General features: G+C 46.7%; 1 protein-coding gene across 2 annotated transcripts in view; it reads right to left on the reverse strand.

The window, feature by feature from the left end:
- Positions 1-18,745, reverse strand: part of TM9SF4 (transmembrane 9 superfamily member 4) — a 56,853-nt gene that overhangs the window by 21,859 nt on the left and 16,249 nt on the right. For both annotated transcript variants that reach the window (XR_011025288.1, XM_068263362.1), the window contains exons 4-9: positions 13,526-13,694; positions 8,997-9,129; positions 2,628-2,751; positions 1,188-1,306; positions 985-1,096; positions 67-137 (exon numbers count right to left, since the gene is read on the reverse strand). Coding sequence is in view for 1 of the 2 variants with exons in the window: in XM_068263362.1 (XP_068119463.1) it covers positions 67-137; positions 985-1,096; positions 1,188-1,306; positions 2,628-2,751; positions 8,997-9,129; positions 13,526-13,694 (728 nt within the window). In the remaining variant the exon portion in view is untranslated. The remainder of the gene's footprint in view (positions 1-66; positions 138-984; positions 1,097-1,187; positions 1,307-2,627; positions 2,752-8,996; positions 9,130-13,525; positions 13,695-18,745) is intronic.

An 18,745-nucleotide genomic window follows, 5' to 3' on the forward strand; every position in this document is an offset into this window, starting at 1 on the left:
ACAGTGGTGAGAGGATAGAAGGTCACACGTGACTGGGGATGAGAAGGCACCAACACAAGTACTTACAATATCATCCTCCTTGTTGTAGTTAGCTATGTCCTTCCTCAATGTTCTGATGATGATCATGCTCAGAATACCTGAAAAACACAAGAAGCAATAGATAGTTGTAAAAGTTGATGCAAAGAAGGAGGGATACCGAAACTTTGGCAATTAGCATAAACGTGGCAGGGATCATGGTGCCAGCAGGGAGATCAGTAAGGATATGTCTGGTGATGGGGGAGGGGATATCCGAGGTGGAAGAGTGGCATATTTGAGGGTTAGTAGAGATGGTGGCGAAGGGAAGGACATAAGTGTGTGTATGTGTGGGGGAATGAGCTTTGGGGAATTAAGGTGGCCATACATCTGTTGACATGACAGCCGATCGACCAACCGTTTTGATATTATCGAATCGGTTAAAAAAATTTGGGTGGAAATTGGTTGAATGTATCAATCTGAGATGTTGGGAAATCTCAGGCCAATGTTGTTGTCAGGTGAGATAATCACGGCATGCGATAACCACGAATGATTCACACGACGTAAACCCTGGCCTTTGTCCCTCAAAATGCATTATGTCCCCCCCCCCCCCCCCCCCCCCGATGCCTGTACTTTACCTGTCACGCTGTCCCTAGAGTGTTCTTTCTGTATTTTCGCATTGGCGCTACACGTGGCTACTGGCATATACAACGTTGGGTGCGTGTGTGATGTCATTTGGGCTGGGGCTGCCATGCTAACGGGCCTCTAGTTTGTGTTTCCCCCAGGCCAAAAGGTCCCAGTCCTCCCCTGGTTAGGAGGACTCTCAGAACGGAAAACAGGTTTATACTACAAAGCAGACTAGCACATTCTGTATCTAAAAATCATGTGAACAGCTCAGAAGGTTTATCAGCCCGCAGTGGTTTTCAGCAAGAGTAAGGGCCCCCTGCAGCTGCCCCAGAATCCTCCACAAACCTGACAAAAAGAAAACAACCACCACAGAGTTGATGATGGAGAACCAGTGAATCTGCACATCACTCATGGTGAGATAGGTGTCCCAGCGAGATGCCCATTTTATGACACTTTCCTGGTGGAAGAAAAAGATGGCCGTTTAGCAACAGTTTCATTACCCACAATTCTCTGCACCACTATAGCAAAAAGATTCTTTGTGATCTCACCTGCCAGTGCACAGAGTATGTAAAGAGTACTTTATTCTCCTTAGCAGGGTCGATCTCTTGAGGGGCAGAATTGGAGCTCTCTGGCACAGTGCAGGCTTTGTCCTCCGTGCCTTTTAGATCTACAAAAAGCAAAATTAAAATAAATCCACTTAAAACTGATCTTGCATTTACTTTTGGATACTGGAGGAGGAGAGGTTATAGTTAGTAGAGGAGAAGGTTAGTGTTAGTAGAGGCGAGGGGAGGTTAGTGTTAGGAGAGGGGAGGTTAGTGTTAGGAGAGGGGAGGTTAGCGTTAGGAGAGGGGAGGGAAGGTTAGCGTTAGGAGAGGGTAGATTGGTCATAGGAGAAGAGAGGTTAGTGTTAGGAGAGGAGATGATAGTGTTAGGTGTCATCAGGAAAATGTTAAGATCGGAGTGGGAAGTTAGGGTTTCTCTATGCTGATCCCTTGCTGAAGTATTAAAGTACAACTGAATCCAGAGGGATATGGAGGCTGACATATTTATTTCCTTTTAAGCAATACCAGTTGCCTGGCTGTCCTGCTGATCCTCTGCCTCTAGTACTTTTAGCCATAGACCCTGAACAAGCAGATCGGGTGTTTCAACAATACCAGTTGCCTGGCAGCTCTGCTAGTCTACTTGGCTGCAGTAGTGCCAAGTAGACCAGCAGAGCTGCCAGGCAACTTGTTGTATTGTTGTAACACCTGATCTGCTGCATGCTTGTTCAGGGTCTATGGCTAGAAGTACTAGAGGCAGAGGATCAGAAGGATAGCCAGGTAACTGGTATTTCTTAAAAGGAATAATTATCTCAGCCTCCATATACTTCTCACTACAGTTGTCCTTTAAAAGATAATCTGAGGCCCACTGGATTCTTGGCAGAAGCTATCATGACCTCTTGCCTTGGCTGTGAACCTTCTAGACAAGATAAGATATACTGTATAACATTTATATTGCGCTTTTCTCCTGGTGAACTCAAAGCACCTTAGAGTTGCAGCCGCTTACGCCCTTTCCACGGGTGATCAGAATCATTAGGGAGCATTGCCCAAAACTCCTGACTGTTTATGTACTGCCTTGAGCTGCAATTCGAACCCTGGTCAAAGGCAGCAACCTTAACCAGTATGATATCCAGCTGCTCTAGCATGAGTAGAAGGCTTTACACCTACATGAATGAGATCCAAGATTGTTACTGATCCAATCAAAGCAAAACCTACCAGCGAGTCCTCCCAACAGGTATGTTATCCCATCCTCATGGTAATCAGGAATTGGGGTTGCCATCTATTCAATACCCCAGATCCAGCATCAAGTGCTTGTCCAGTGAGGTCACATGTCGTGCCTGCAATTACCTAGCTGGTACTAGCTGGAGTGGTTTACAGTGGGAGAGGCATTCACAAAAACACAACATGAGAGGGGCGGAGCCTACAATCCTCACTGGTTACTTTTCTTACCTTCCATTTTGATGCTCTGTGGTACCACCTCAAACCTCACCACCCTGAACGTGGGCTCCTGGTTCTCCTCCACCTCCTCCCGGTGGAAGTACAGGTAGAAGGTCAGGTGATTGTGCAGGTAGAACTAGACGGACACAAGAAGACAGCAGGATCAGTAAAGTGGGGTATGGTCACCAGGTAGCCATGGTAACCACCTTTCTTTATAATTAGGATACTCGCAACTGCTTTCATAATCTCTCAGTATAGGGCTGTCTTACAGCAATACACAACAAGCCGGATATCCTAGAATGGTCAAAACCCACAACCGAGGGTTAAAGCCGACCTGAACTCAGAACATACTCTATGCTCTAAAAAATACACAACAGCAAAATAACCTTTACAGAAAAACATCTCTTTGTTACAGCTGATATAAATCCTAAAAGAAATGTGCACTGTTCCTATTTTCTGATTCCTGGAAGCAGACATATTATTAACATCCTGTGCTTTCAAATGAGCTCATCGGCCGTCTCTGCCATGGCAGTCATGTGACACAGGGAGATATCAAATTACAGTGGGGATTAGTCACAGATGAGGGGGAATTAGAGGCCAAACTCTCTAAATAGATACAGGGTGCATTTCTCTAGGTTTTCCTTCTGTCCCGTGCAAGAGTTCAGGTCCACTTTAAAGTGCATTCGTGCGCACGCACGCACGCACACACGTTTGGGGCCCACTGCTGTATAGGTGTGCTGCTATGAAAGAACAGGGCCGACAGAACAGGGCGTGAATGGGTGGCATGTAGCATGCGCGGGGAGTAGGAGAACAGTGTCATCAGCTTGCATTTGGCTGAGGCGTTCCAACCAGGCAGATCATAGAGGTGGATCAGGGCAACTGTACACACACTAGATTCCCAGCAGAGGCTTGACAACGCTACAGAATACAGCAAACAATAGAATTGTATCCCCCAGTGTGTAGAAAGCACCAAAAATCATAATGTTTTGGGGCACACAGGGTCCCCTTCCTCAACGCACAGTGTATATGCACTAAAGAAGGGGACCTAAAACATTACCAGCAGTCCCCACTTACAAACCACTCAAATTACAACCTTTCATACATACAAAGTTGTCGTCTTGTACAAAATTTAATGTGCTATTGGTTTTTACATATTTTTGTTGTTAGGCGTTACAATTTTGCGCTTTATGGCTATCCTGCATCTTTAGTTGTTTATGTTTGTCTAAGAATCTAAAATACATTTTGATACATTATGATTTTTGTGTATGCAAAGTTCATTTGACTCAGATTCTCCCACTTAGATTTATCCTAAAATCTACATGTTACTGTATCGTATAAACTATTGTAAGTAGAAAAAATTGTTTAGGTTACATGTTTCAATTATGATTTAGTATTTATATAGCGCCAATATCTTTTGCAGCGCTGTACAGAGTATACTGTATATTGTCTTGTCACTACTGTCCCTCAGAGGGGCTCACAATTGAATCCCTACCATAGTCCTATGTCTGTGTATAGGCCCATACACACGTCGGCTTTTTCCGAACGACGGGTCCTTTGAAAGTCCCGTCGTTCAGTCGTCCGCACGCCAAATCGGGCGTGTGTACAGACTGTCGTTCGGGAGATCAGACTGGTCTTGAGCGATCCGCCCGGCGGATCGTTCAAAACCAGTCTTATCACCCGAACGACAGTCTGTACACACGCCCGATTTGGCGTGCGGACGACTGAACGACGGGACGTTCAAACGACCAGTCGTTCGCAAAAGTCCGACGTGTGTATGGGCCTTATGTATCATGTAGTGTGTGTATTGTAGTCCAGGGACAATTTAGGGGGAATCCAATTAACTTATCTGTATGGTTTTGGGACGTGGGAGGAAACCGGAGTGGCCAGAGGAAACCAACACAGACTCGGGGTGACCATACAAACTCCATGCAGATAGTGTACAGCGCTGCGTAATATGTTGGCGCTATATAAATATAATAAATAATAATAAGAATAATAATAGTGCCCTGGCTGGGATTCAGTGCTGCAAGGCAAGAGCACTAACCACTACGCCACCCAAATGCAGAGTTGTCCGAAAGTAAATCATATATCCCCGTTTCACTATGTATAGCACAGGACTCAACTTACATATAAATTCAGCTTACAAACAATCTCCTGGAACAGAAGCAGTTTGTAATTAGGGGGGCGCCTGTATTTTAGCTTTTTCTACACACAGATGAATTCACACTGTTCACCATGCTTTGAAATGTTTGCCATCTTTATATTTTCCTTTTCCAAAACTACAGTATTGGCCAAAAGTTTTGAGACTGTCAAAAATATGAGTTTTCACAAAGTTTGCTGCTAAACTGCTTTTAGATCTTAGTTTCAGTTGTTTATGTGATGTACTGAATTATAATTATAAGCACTTCATACGTTTCAAAGGCTTTTATTGACAATTACATGAGATTTGTGCAAAGAGTCAGTATTTGCCCTTCTTTTTCAGGACCTCTGCAATTTGATTAGACATGCTCTCAATCAGCTTCTGGGCCAAATCCTGACTGATAGCAACCCATTCTTTCCTTATCACTTCTTTGAGTTTCTCAGAATTAGTTGGTTTTTGTTCGTCCACCCGCCTCTTGAGGAATGACCACAAGTTCTCAATGGGATTAAAGGCCCATACACACGTCGGATTTTTTTAAACGACGGGCCGTTCGTACGTCAAATCGGGCGTGTGTACAGTCCGTCGTTCAGGTGATAAGACTGGTCTTCAGAGATCCGCCAGGCGGATTGTTCAAAACCAGTCTTATCACCTGAACGACGGACTGTACACACACCCCGATTTGACGTCCGGACGACTGAACGTCCAAACGACCCGTCGTTTAAAAAAAATCTGACGTGTGTATGGGCCTTAAAGAGAATCTGTATTGTTAAAATCGCTCAAAAGTAAACATACCAGTGCGTTAGGGGACATCTCCTATTACCCTCTGTCACAATTTCGCCGCTCCTCACCGCATTAAAAGTGGTTAAAAACAGTTTTAAAAAGTTTGTTTGTAAACAAACAAAAATGGCCACCAAAACAGGAAGTAGGTTGATGCACAGTATGTCCACACATAGAAAATACATTTATACACAAGCAGGCTGTATACAGCATTCCTTTTGAATCTCAAGAGATCATTTGTGTGTTTCTTCCCCCTGTTCTCATGCACTGAAGTTTCAGGATGCTCTTTTCTTCCTGCAAACAGCTTTGCCCTTGTCTGTAATTCTTCAGTATGTGAAAGCCCAGCCAGCTCAGAGGATGATTTATCCAGCTTGTAAAAGATAAGAGAGAAGAGAGAAGCTGCTCTAATCTAAATAATACACAGGCAGTGTGCAGAGAGGGGGGAGTTCATAGCAGAACCACAACACTGAAGAACTTGGCAGCCTTCCAGACACAGGCCGACACGTCTGACAGGGGAAAGATACATTGATTTATTACAGAGACTGTGATAGTAGAAAGTGCTGCAGTTAGCCAGAACACATTAGAATAGCTTTTGGAATTTATAGGATGATAAAAAACAGGATGCAATTTTTGTTACGGAGTCTCTTTAAGATGTGTGGAGTTTCTAGGCCATGGATCCAAAATTTCAATGTTTTGGTCCCCAAGCCACTTAATTATCACTTGCCTTATGACACGGTGCTCCATCGTGCTGCAAAGTGCATTGTTCTTCACCAAACTGTTGTTGGATTGTTGGACGAAGTTGCTGTTGGAGGGTATTTTGGTACCATTCTTTATTCATGGCTGTGTTTTTTGGCAAAATTGGGAGTGAGCCCACTCCCTTGGATGAGAAGCAACCCCACACATGAATGGTCTCAGAATACTTTACTGTTGGCATGACAGTACTGATGGTAGCGCTCACCTTTTCTTCTCCTGACAAGCCTTTTTCCAGATGCCCCAAACAATCGGAAAGGGGCTTCATCGGAGAATATGACTTTGCCCCAGTCCTCAGCAGTCCATTCATCATAGTTTCTGCAGAAGATCAATCTGTCCCTGATGTTTTTTTGGGAGAGAAGTGGCTTCTTTGCTGCCCTTCTTGACACCAGGCCATCTTCCAAAAGTCTTCGCCTCACTGTGCATGCAGATGCGCTCACACCTGCCTGCTGCCATTCCTGAGCAACCACTGCACTGGTTGCACTCCAATCCCACAGCTGAATCCTCTTTAGGAGACGATCCTGGCGCTCGCTGGACTTTCTTGGATGCCCTGAAGACTTCTTAACAAGAATTTAACCTCTTTCCTTGAAGTTCTTGATGATCCTATAAAATTGTTGATTTAGGTGCAATGTTAGTAGCCACAATATTCTTGCCTGTGAAGCTATTTTTATGCAACGCAATGATGGCTGCATGCTTTTCTTTGCTGGTCATCATGGTTAACAATGGAAGATCAATGATTTCAAGCATCATCCTTCTTTTAACATGTCAAGTCTCCCTTCTCACCAATGTCCGCTGTTTGTCACTGTAATAACTTCTCCGGTTTGCAGTGTTTAGTCCCGCAAATTGGGTTTTAACCATCTCTATTGCTGCGCAGTTAGCTTCTGTGGACCTATGGCCGGCTGGTGTCCCAGCGCAGCTCTCAGGTCTCCACGTTGCAAAGCTACTCATCCGGCATTGGTGTCAGAGCAGTCCCGAAGAGACACATGGGTACATGATAGGCGTGCTGGTCCAGGTGCGCTTATGGTCCGCCCACCAACGCGTTTCACGCCATGGGCGTTTCTTCAGGGTTACTTTTTCCCACACCCGCCTCTCTGACTGTAACCAAGCAACCTAAACATCCAATAGCATAATGGCTTGTACACACCATACAATTTCTCAGCACATAAATGGTACAATAGATAATTTCCCACAGGTCTGCTCTAATATCCGATCGTTTTTCTGATTTTCTGATCACTTCTATACATAATCGCCTAAGCCTCGGGGTCACACTAGGGACGCAGCTGTATGCTTTTCGCAGCATGTTGATTCTAATGTACCACGTTCACATCTATGTGCCGTGTTACTGTTCGTTTGAGGAAATGTGGTGTTGCATGCATATCTGTGCCTTGCGCTGTGAAGCGCACAGCAATGCAAGTGAATGGGTGCGCTTTTTTAGTGCACAGTAATGCACTTTGGAGATGCAGGTTTTTTTTTACCCCTAATTAAAAATAAATAAATAAAATAAAATAAAAAAATCAGATGAATACAAATCTTTATTGACATGCTGAACAAAAACATGTTCAAGCGCATGTAAAACGAATAGCTCCGCTTTAAAAAAAAAAAAAAAAAAAAAAAAAAAAAAAGCACACTAGACGCACTGAAACATGTTATGAAACGCACATCAACGCATGCACTTTTTATCATGCGCTAAAATACGTTTTTGAATGCACCCAATGTGATCGAGGCTTTACTGTGCAAGCGCATGGCGGGGGGGGGGGGGGGGGTACGCGGCATGGGGCTGAGCAATAAGCATTGGAGGGGGTCACTGGAGGAACAGCGAAGTGCAGGATGACAGCAAGGGACGAGGAAGACTTCAGGGGGCTGGAAGAAGCCCAAGGGAAGTAAATGGGCATTTTTGTTTCCAATTTAGGTTTCCATTAACCCTTGGTTGTGTTTTGTTCATTCTAGGCTATTTGGCTTGGGTTGTATTGCAGCCCTATACTGAGTTTATGCTGAATACACACAGTGCAATTTCCTGTCAGATCGACGAGTCAAATCAATAGTTTCCGACATGTTTTATAATACATTATTTAGGAGACTCATTTTTAACTTAATTTTCCTAATTTCAGCATCAGAAACACTTCCTCTATCTATCATCCCGCCCTCCCAGTGATGTTTAGCCTAGGCTGATTAGCTATGCGGAATTCTGCTCCCATTGATATTCGGTCTAGGATATGATGTCACACAGCTCTCTGCCCCAGCGCACTCTGGGAGATCATGTGATGTTCCTGCTCACTTCAGAACATACAAACATTCTGCAGTGATGCACTTTGTCAGCAGTAAAGGTGCCCACTAACAGTACAATCTCCCGATCAATTGGATTGGGTACTGTTAATAGTGCCGATCGACAAAATACGATCATTCCGTCAATCCGAACTTCAGAACAATTCTTTTGATCCAATTAGATTGCTCATCATTTTCCCCTCCATCGTTGTGCCCGAACAATCGTTTCCAATCAATTGTAACAATCAGGCAGTTGATTGGACAGTGTATCACTTCTGAAATTGGATCGTTAATGGGCACCTTAACGATGTCGCCAACCTGTGATAAATGGGCAAACACTGACTAAATAATTTATAAAGTAGTATAATACAAAATGAGCAATCTTGATTTTTAAATTACACTCAGTAGAGTTCCTCTTGAAGTTTCCCATGCCTCACTGAAAGCACATTTACCTTGTTGTTGTCAGAGAAGCCCAGGCGGTATCCATGCTCAAACTGCACCTCCCTCTCCCGCTCCTTCTTGTCATCCTCATCGTGGCCAAGATGGACGTCAAGCCTGGTGGCCACCGGCAGGTTATCGGCTATCCTAAACCCAACACAGCAGATGCTGATTAGTATTATATCTTTATTCAGTTCTTCAGCTCTGACACAATCTGTGCAACACCTTACAGGGTATGATGAATAACTCTTACTACTACCCTAACTAACTACTTACTAAAAACTTTAGACTAAGGGCCTGTTTCCACTAGACACGCTGCAATGCGGAAACCGTTCCGCATCGCAAGGAAACTGTAACCAATGCAAGGTAATGGAGTAGTTTCCATTGCTGCAAATTTACCTACGCGATCCGGAAATTATGGAAAGCATGCTGCAGTTTTCCGCAGCACGCTTCCAATTCCCGATAGCCGCCAACGGGAAGCCGCATGACGCTGCATCCAGTTGTCTGGAAGACAACCGGAAGTACCTGTGGAGAGATATGAGGTGATGCAGCCATCACTTCGCATTCTAATCGCTAGTGGAAACGCTCCCTAACAGATTGTAAAAGAAAATGGAAAGCAAAACCAATTTCCACCAAAACACAATGCTATAGCTCAAAAAAAAAAGTGCATTTCCAAAAGTGACAAGATTAAAAATGGCATGAAACTCAAAATTTCAGCTCTGCTCTAAAACAAACAGCATTTATATAAAGTCACTGGAAGGGTTCATAATTCAAGATTCTACTTCACTGTAGCTAACCGACAACATTGCCTTACAAATTATTAGATTGTCTTGTAATTAACCCACCTGGATTTTAGGGTAGTTTTAAAAAGGTTTCAGACCCTAACATCAGGAATAAATCATGCCGCCAGAACGCCAGCAGCCCCTTCTCTCCCTCACCTCCCTGGGCTCCAGCACTGCAATTTTACCTCCATCCTCTGGGTGGCGCTGTAACTCTTTGGTGAGAACAATGACAGCGATCTCACCAGAGTGATTCAGAGCCTCTGAGGACAGGAAGGAGAACAGTTACCGACGTCTGGATCCTTCAGGTGAGTAAAAGCTCCCGCTGCGCGCTATACTCTGCGTAGAGCTCCCGGCGGCTAGGCCGAGTGTAGCTCGGGATCACTGCCAGGGAGGTTAAGTATTTGCAGCGCAAACAAGAGAATCAGGTAATTTGTCCAGCAATCCTGAAATGTTATCAATTAGCTTCAGTGAAGAGGAACTTTAAGTTATGAACCCTTCCAGTGATACCAATTTTCCATTTGTTTAATGTAGGGCTGCACGGTTTTTCGGTTTAAAACCGAAACCGCGGTTCGTGGCAAGACGATCTGCTAATCGTCAGTTTCCTCGGTTTTTCGGTCCGCTGTCTATACCTTGTTTCTGGCCCCGCTGTGCGCAGATTGGCCAGAAGCAGTGAATATGTATGAGTGTTAATGAGCGGGGGGGCGGATCCACTAGAGCGAGCGGCTGGGCACATACAGCTTTCTGTATGTGCCCAGCCGCTCGCTCTATTGGATCCGCCCCCCCCCCCCCCCGCTCATTAACACTCATACATATTCACTGCTTCTGGCCAATCCGCGCACAGCGGGGCCAGAAACAAGGCAGTGTTCTCCCTAGAACAATTACCACCCGGCTGCTTTCCTGGCTGGCTGTCATCACCCCCCTGTCCGATTATCAAGGTGCACGGGCTTGCTTGGGAAAAAAAAGCAAGCAGCGCTGTTCTGAAGTCTGTCCCTGTACTGCTCCGCTCTGTGCATGAGATCTCGCCCTTCCCGGCGAGCTCGTGCCTCCATTAGCTCAGCCATGGAGGCACGAGCCCGCCGGGAAGCGCGAGATCTCATGCACAGAGCGAAGCAGTACAGGGACAGACTTCAGAACAGCGCTGCTTGCTTTTTTTACCAAGCAAGCCCGTGCACCCTGATAATCGGGCAGGGGGGTGATGACAGCCACGATAGTGCGACTGTGCGCGGCTCAGCCGTCAGTCTGCAAGCTTGAAAGTATGCGCAGCTTCGCACTGTCGGCTGAACATTAATGTATTTCATACATACATGCCTGATATTACTGGCGAGCAGCCCTCTCTCCCCCCCCCCCCCCCCCCCCCCCCCCCCCCCCCCAAGTGCAAAAGCTTGTTTAGAGGAGGGGAAAAAAAATAATAATAATAATGGGGGAAAATCGAAATAGCAATTTCTGGGAGAAAAATCGCAATTTCGATTTTTCCCTAAAATCGTGCAGCCCTAGTTTAATGTTATAGAGCAGAGATACGTTTTTCATTCTCATACCACATTACAAAGGTAACCTAAACTGAAGTTAAAAAAAAAAAGTTTATCTTAACTGGAGCTTCTACTAGCCCCCTGAAGCCACCCTGTTCCAGTGCTGTCACTAAGTGTTCCTCCAGGCCCACGCAGCGACCCTCTTCTGGCCGGCCAGCTGGCGAGTCGACATCCACAGGAGTGCGATCAAGAGACATGAAGACCAGGCCTGTGCATCCAAATGACAGAGGGTCGCTGCAGAGACTGGAAGATCGCTTTGTGGTGGCGCGGGCACAGGTCGGCTGCAGGGGTCTGGTAGAAGCCCCAAGTAAGTTAAAAGGAACTCTGAGCACCTCTCATGGGCATGCCTTTAAGACTCTGACCAGTACTGTGAAGTACTTAAAGGGACACTTAAGTCAAACAAAAAAAATGATTTTTACTCACCTAGGGCTTCCAATAGCCCCCTGCAGCTGTCCGGTGCCCTCGCCGTCTCCCTCCGATCCTCCTGGCCCCACCAGCAGCCACTTCCTGTTTCGGTGACAGGAGCTGACAGGCTGGGGATGCGAGAGATTCTTTGCGTTCCCAGACACATTAGCACCCTCTATGCTGCTATATAATATATGATATATGCTATAGCAGCATAGATGGCGCTATTGTGGCCAGGAACGCGAAGAATCACTCGCATCCCCAGCCTGTCAGCTCCTGTCACCGAAACAGGAAGTGGCTGCCGGCGGGGCCAGGAGGATCGGAGGGAGGCGGCGAGGGCACCGGACAGCTGCAGGGGGCTATTGGAAGCCCTAGGTGAGTAAAACTCATTTTTTTTGTTTGACTTAAGTGTCCCTTTAAAGATGCAGATCTTTCTGTAGCCTGAAAAGTATGAAGAAGAAGTCAGCACACAGGCTTAAAGGAACAACCAGGGCTGAATTTATTGTCCCATCACATACATGTGCAATACATGTCCGACCTGCAAGGCCTTGCAGGTCTGACACGTATTGCACATGTATGTGATGGGAGGTTGGACATGTATTGCACATGTATGTGATGGGACAATAAATTCAGCACTGGTTGTTCCTTTAAAGAAAACCTGAACTGAAAATGAATAGTCAAAATAAACATGCACAAGACATACTAACTTCCCGTGTAGTCTACTCCTAAATCTCTTTCTCCTCTCCCATGTCCTGTTTGTACACTGATCAATGGAATTCACTGTCCTCCATTTTGAAAATGGCCATTACCCCATAACAGCTTTCAGGTCAGCACACCTGTTAAACTGTAACATTGCCCACTTCAGCCATAGGGAAACATGGACATTACTTTGCACATCAGTTGTCCTCTCAGCTATAACTGACAGCAACTGATATATTTCAGTTCTGACAAAATGTTGTCAGAACTGGATGGGATCATTGTCAGAAGAAAATGGTAAACTTCTGAGGGGAACTGATGGCAAGGTAACTATGTAATGTTCATTTGAAGTTACCTCGTGTTTATTTTAAATAATTTTACACAGTTCAGGTTCCCTTTAAGCCTGTGTGCAGACTTCTTCATACTTTTCTGTTGGACAGCCTGGAAGCCCAGCACCAGCATCCACACGCACTGGAGTGCGGTCCTTTTTCTACAAAACGTTTCTGTAGCCTAAATCACCTAAAATTAAATCACCAAATTAAAAATAGCGGCTGCCATCTTGGCTATGTTAAAACTTCCAGGTCACCAATGTCTTCTCTGTTAGAGAAGTGCATCGCTGAAGGAAGAGGAAGGGACACGCATGGCTATTGCAAGAGGCTTCTCCAGAGGGGTCATAGCACCTCTTTGTTGGAAGTCATTTGGCTTAAAAGCATGCCCATGAGAGGTGCTCGGAGTACCTTTAAAGTGTTTTTTTTTTCCTCTTCAGTTAAAAAGAACACAACCCAGCACTGTAGAAAAAAAAATCCACTTACCTGGAGCCTCCTCCAGCCCCTGCCAGCTGTCCTGTGCCCTCGCCGAAGCTCCGGTGGCCTGGGGTCCCCTCCGGCGCACAATGTCCTGCGCGATTGGCTCTCAGAGCTGAGCTGACGTCATCCGGACTGTACTGCGCAAGTGCAGCAGTTCTGCATCTGCGCAGTACAGTCCGGATGTCAGTGCAACTCCGTGAGTGGATTTTTTATTTTTATTGTGCTCGGACCCTACCTTTAATCACCCATTGGGTTTTACAGAATGGAAGCTACGTGTAGAGTTGAAGTATAACATTACAGTATTTCCGGATGTAGACCGGAAACTCACAAATGGATGTAGTACTCCTCCTGGATGCGCTCGGCGATCAGCTTGCTCTCTTCCACAGTCAGCACCTGAGGCTTGTTGGGAGAGCCGCACAGAATCTCACACTTCTTGTTGCTGTTCATCGACACCTTGAACGGCGTGTTAACAATACGATCGCCTCGGAGCACCTCCCCTGAAAAACATACGAGGTGCGGTTAAAGATCACTCTGGCCAAACTGCTCTATTCACAGCTAAGTATACAGAAATGGGACCTTTAACAGAGATAGGTTAGTTGCGCTAATTTTTACTTATCCATGGCTTCCCTTGCCGTCCTCCTCGGCCCCTCCGTTATGCCGCTATGACTCCCGGTAATCCCAGGCAGCCGCGGCTCAGCTGCACCCCTCGTCACGCTCCCGTTCCCTGAAGCATTCTGCGCCGGCACAGAACGCTCCAAGAGACCAGAGCGCAGGGGGGGGGGGGGGCGCTCATGCGCAGGCGGCCTCGACTGGTGGCGTCTGACCAGATTCCCAGGAGGCGTAGCACCAGAACGGTGGGGCTGAAGAGAACGGCGAGGGAAGCCACGGTGCTTATGGGGCTGGAGGAAGCCCCAGGTACTTTAAGTATAAATTAGCGATAGTGCAACATCTCTGGTACACTTTAAAGAGGAACTCCAGTGAAAATAATGTAATAAAAAAAAGTGCTTCATTTTTACAATAATTAAGATAGGCAGCACCCACGTGAGCGGGTGGGGCTGCCTAGCTGGAAAGGGTAGCAGGCAGGAAGGGGGGCAGAGGGCACAGTGGCGGGCGGGGGGGGGGGGGGTTCAGACCTCCCTCACCTGGGTCCCCCGATCTGTGCTTCCCCTCCAGCTATTAAGCGCAGCCGCGCATATGATCAGGCAGTGGGCGGGGATGACACCTCTTCCACGTTCCAGCGTGTCCCACTCTCGTCACTTCCTGCAATGCCGTCCACTTACAGCACAGTGGGCGGCATTGCAGGAAGTGACGAGAGTGGAACGCATGCTGGAACGCGGAAGAGGTAAGTCATCCCCGCCCACTGCCTAATCATATACGCTGCTGCACTTAATAGCTGGAAAGGGAACACAGATCGAGGGCTGCTGAACACTCTTCCCCCCACTTCACCCTCTGCCCCCTTTCCTGCCTGCTAACCCCTCCAGGCTACCTATTTTGGGGAGGGGGGGGGGGGGGTTTACACTGCAACATCGGACAGGAATTTGTGTGTGTGGTGTCCAGCAGATTCAATCGCAGACTGCTATAGGTGGCTGAGATTTGAAAGTTCTTGCTGAGGGTGCCAGACTTGTTTTACCTAAAGTAAAGCTGCTCCTTCTCTAAATTTGGCTGAAAACTATCAGGTCCTGTCTCTGCATGCTTTCCATGGGGCCCTGTACCGGACTATGGCCTCGAATAATAAAGGGCTGTGCGATAAAAAAAAAAAAAAAAGAAAGAAAGAAAGCCAGGTCGTTGAAATACAGCATTCTGTATTGTAGACTTGTTTGCCAATTCATAAAAATATTCACAGGGGCAATAGAAGTTCGGCAATTTACCGAAAAAATAGGCTTCAAATCAGGGCTGTGGAGTCAGTGTTGGAGTTGGTGTCGAGGAGTCGGAGCAATTTTGGGCACCCGGAGTTGGAGTCGTGGTTTCAGAAACTGAGGAGTCGGAGTTGGAGTCGGAAGATTTTTGTACCGACTCCACAGCCCTGCTTCAAATCACAGAAACCTGTTCAGTGTGAAGCTTTCCTGTTTTGTTTCATGCTGTTCCCTGCAGTGACGGCATTACAATAGAATTGTTAGAATTGACATGTTTGTTGTCTGCTCCCTCTGAATCTGTCCATTGGTCTTTCTTAACCTCCTGAACGGTATGCCCGACACTGTGTCCGGCATGCCGCTATAGAGGTTTTAGCAGCCTTAGGAGTCCCCCAGCAGAAATCTATTAGATGTAATTCCTGCCGAATAGGTTAGCTAGCACTAGGTACCACTAGTACATGTGGCCGGCACCCTCAATCCAGCTACTTATACATTACCAAGCCTGGTTCTAATGATCACCGAAGCCTCCCCGCACAGCTCCGGTCTTCTCTATGGGGAGGATCGTACATGATGTCATGCGTAGTCCCGATCCTCCACATAGAGAAGACTGGAGCTGTGCGAGGAGACTGCGCCGATCATTGGAACCAGGCTGGGTAATGTATAAGCTGCTGGATTGGGGTGGATCGGGGACGATTGGAGGGCCACCTATACTAGCTAGCCTAGTGCTAGCTAACATATTCGGCAGACATTAATTCTAATAGATCTTGCATGGGGGACTCTGAGGCTACAAATCCTCAAGGATACCCGAGGTGACATGTGACAGGATGAGACAGACATGTGTATGTACAGTGCCAAGCACCGAAAAAAACTATGTTCCTTTTTTTTCCTCTTTCTTTCTCTGCCCGAAAGAGTTAAACATCAGGTATGTAAGTGGCAGTTCCTGTCCGAGTCAGGACTGGGTCGGACTACAGTGTGACCCTCACTGATAAGAAATTACAACTATAAAACACTTTCCTAGCAGAAAATGGCTTCAGACCAGGAAAGAGATAAAAATGGTCAATAGTTCATAGATTTTTAGCTCTGGCATGCTTCAATGAATGTGTCATTGAGCAAAAAACAATATAACAGTAAAAATTGAAAAAGTAGATTTAAATATAAAATAAAACTGTGGAATATCGTAAAAAGTCATTTTAGGAAAAGTATGATAGATGCAATTGTTTATTCCATTACTTTATTTTTACCTCAGGTGTCCTTTAACATTTTATCTTATTGCCACAGTTTAGACGAACTTCCAAGAAACATTAAATATGCCATGTATAGGCAATTTCCCTACTCGCTCCTCCGCATCTTCTAACAGGAACCTAACGGGTTAAAAGTCTGAAGGGCTGCAGGGGAATTCTTTTGTTCCAGCACGCTCTCCTCCGCTGCCTGTGTGGGTAGAACAGCTTGACACACCCGAGAAGGAGTCACAGTCTTTCAGAGGGAGCAGCAGAAGACACAGGCTGTTTCTATTGGCTCTCTGCTCCTGTTAGTCATGGGTTATCCCTCTCAGCTTCTGCGAGGTATGGGCTACCGCAATGTTTCAGCCACTTCAGAGCTGCCGGTATACACTGCACATGTTTCTGGGCTTTGTCGCATGTTCTAATCTTTATGAATTGACATTTACTGACATGTGTTGAGGTAGTTACCGCACAAGTCGGTAATTTACCTCACTGCTCGGTAATTTCTGCTTTTCATGCGGTAACAGCCTCGACGAATTGACATTTTTCAAAATGCTCAGTAAAGTCAGCTGCTCTGCATCAGCTCCTTTCGGTAATGCTTTATGAATCGAGACCAATATGCTCTTAAGAGGAGATTGAAATACCATTGAAAATGGAGTCTGAATGGACCGCAAAGTTCTTCTTAAAATGATCCTCTGTTGGAGGGGGGAAGGTTAATCACCTCTATAACCTTTGTACGGTATTACATTTTGTTTGTCAGGATTGTTTTCCAAGAGATTTCACAATGTATCCTTCCAGTTATGTCTGTAATCCAATACAACAGTATGTCCCTTTTCATGTATATGTTGCGGTCAGAACCCAAAGTGTGGCCACTTCGCGTTCTGGCTGGTCAATGTGCGAAGTGGCTGCTGCGCTGCGGCCAATGTTAGAAATGGAATGTTTCCTGTTAAGATTAATGTATTTTCTGTCCGTCTCTGGCCAAATGTAGCAAAAGTTAGTCAATTTAATGAAGTGAAGCCGGCGGCAATGTAACGGATGAAGCCGCCGGCTTCCGCTCTGCCTCCCCTCGCCTCTCTCTCTCCTATGGGCAGCCGTAGGACACGCGTGTTCCCCGAGTCGTTTGTGGCTGCAGGAAAGCAGAGTGGGGAGGCTTCAGACATTGCTCTGCAGGAACGAACGGCAGGATTGCCTGCCGCGACGAATGGCTCTGGGGGGACACTCATGTCCCCCCCGGCTGCCAGTATTGGGTAGGAAAGAAGGCGGAGGGAGGAGAGAGAACGGAAGCCGGCGGCTTCATCCGTTACATTGCCGCCGGCTTCATTTCATTAAATTAAATTAACTAACTTTTGATACATTTGGCCAGAGACGGACAGAAAATACATTAATCTTAAAGGACTTCCGAGGCCAAAAATCAAAATTTTGATGAGTACCTGTCTCTTTTTCAAATCCATGGGCAAGTTTCTCCTCTCCCTCCGCTCTGTTCCGCGCAAATGTATTCTTTTCACTGCCCCCAGGTCGGGGCCCGACCCCACTGCACGGGTCGGCTCGTACTCCACTCGCAAGATGGCCGCCGATCAGAGCCGTTGCTGCGCAGTACATATGAAGGCAAGTGAGGCTGCGCAGCTCTCCTCTCGCAAGATGGCCGCCGATCAGAGCTGCGGCTGCGCAGTACATGTGGAGGCAAGTGCGGCTGCGCAGCTCTCCGCCCCCCGTCCAGCTGCGGAGAGCTGCGCAGCCGCACTTGCCTCCACATGTACTGCGCAGTCGCGGCTCTGATCGGCGGCCATCTTGCGAGAGGAGAGCTGCGCAGCCGCACTTGCCTTCATATGTACTGCGCAGCAACGGCTCTGATCGGCGGCCATCTTGCAAGTGGAGTACGAGCCGACCCGTGCAGTGGGGTCGGGCCCCGACCTGGGGTCAGAGAAAATAATACATTTGCGCGGAACAGAGCGGAGGGAGAGGAGGAACTTGCCCATGGATTTAAAAGAGAGACAGGTACTCATCAAAATTTTGATTTTTGGCCTCGGAAGTCCTTTAACAGGAATCATTCCACTTCTAACATTGGCCGCAGCGTAGCGGCCACTTCACACATTGACCTGCCGGAACCCGAAGTGGCCAGCCACAACACGAAGTGGCCAAACTTAGGGTTCTGGCCGTAACATATACACCCCTTAGGGCCCATCTCCATCCAAAGTCGAGATCAGCATCGCAAACATGCTGGGATCACGTTTTTCACTATTTACACTGAGGGCATTTGCTACTACGACTTGCAAAGCTATTTCGAAGGGAGTTTCAGCAAGCAGCGAGTGTGTTCACGCTACTCACTGTTGTGCATCTGGCACACCCCCCCCCCCCCCCTCCTGTTGCTGTCACCATTCAGGTTCTCTGCACTGCTGACACCACCGCTTGGGGAAAAGAGCAAAAAGCTCGGAGTCCCAGCAGAAACATAGGGCTACCATTGGCTAGATCAAGAAGAAG

This window comes from Hyperolius riggenbachi, chromosome 12, assembly GCF_040937935.1.
Source record: "Hyperolius riggenbachi isolate aHypRig1 chromosome 12, aHypRig1.pri, whole genome shotgun sequence".
In the NCBI taxonomy this organism is placed as follows: domain Eukaryota; kingdom Metazoa; phylum Chordata; class Amphibia; order Anura; family Hyperoliidae; genus Hyperolius; species Hyperolius riggenbachi.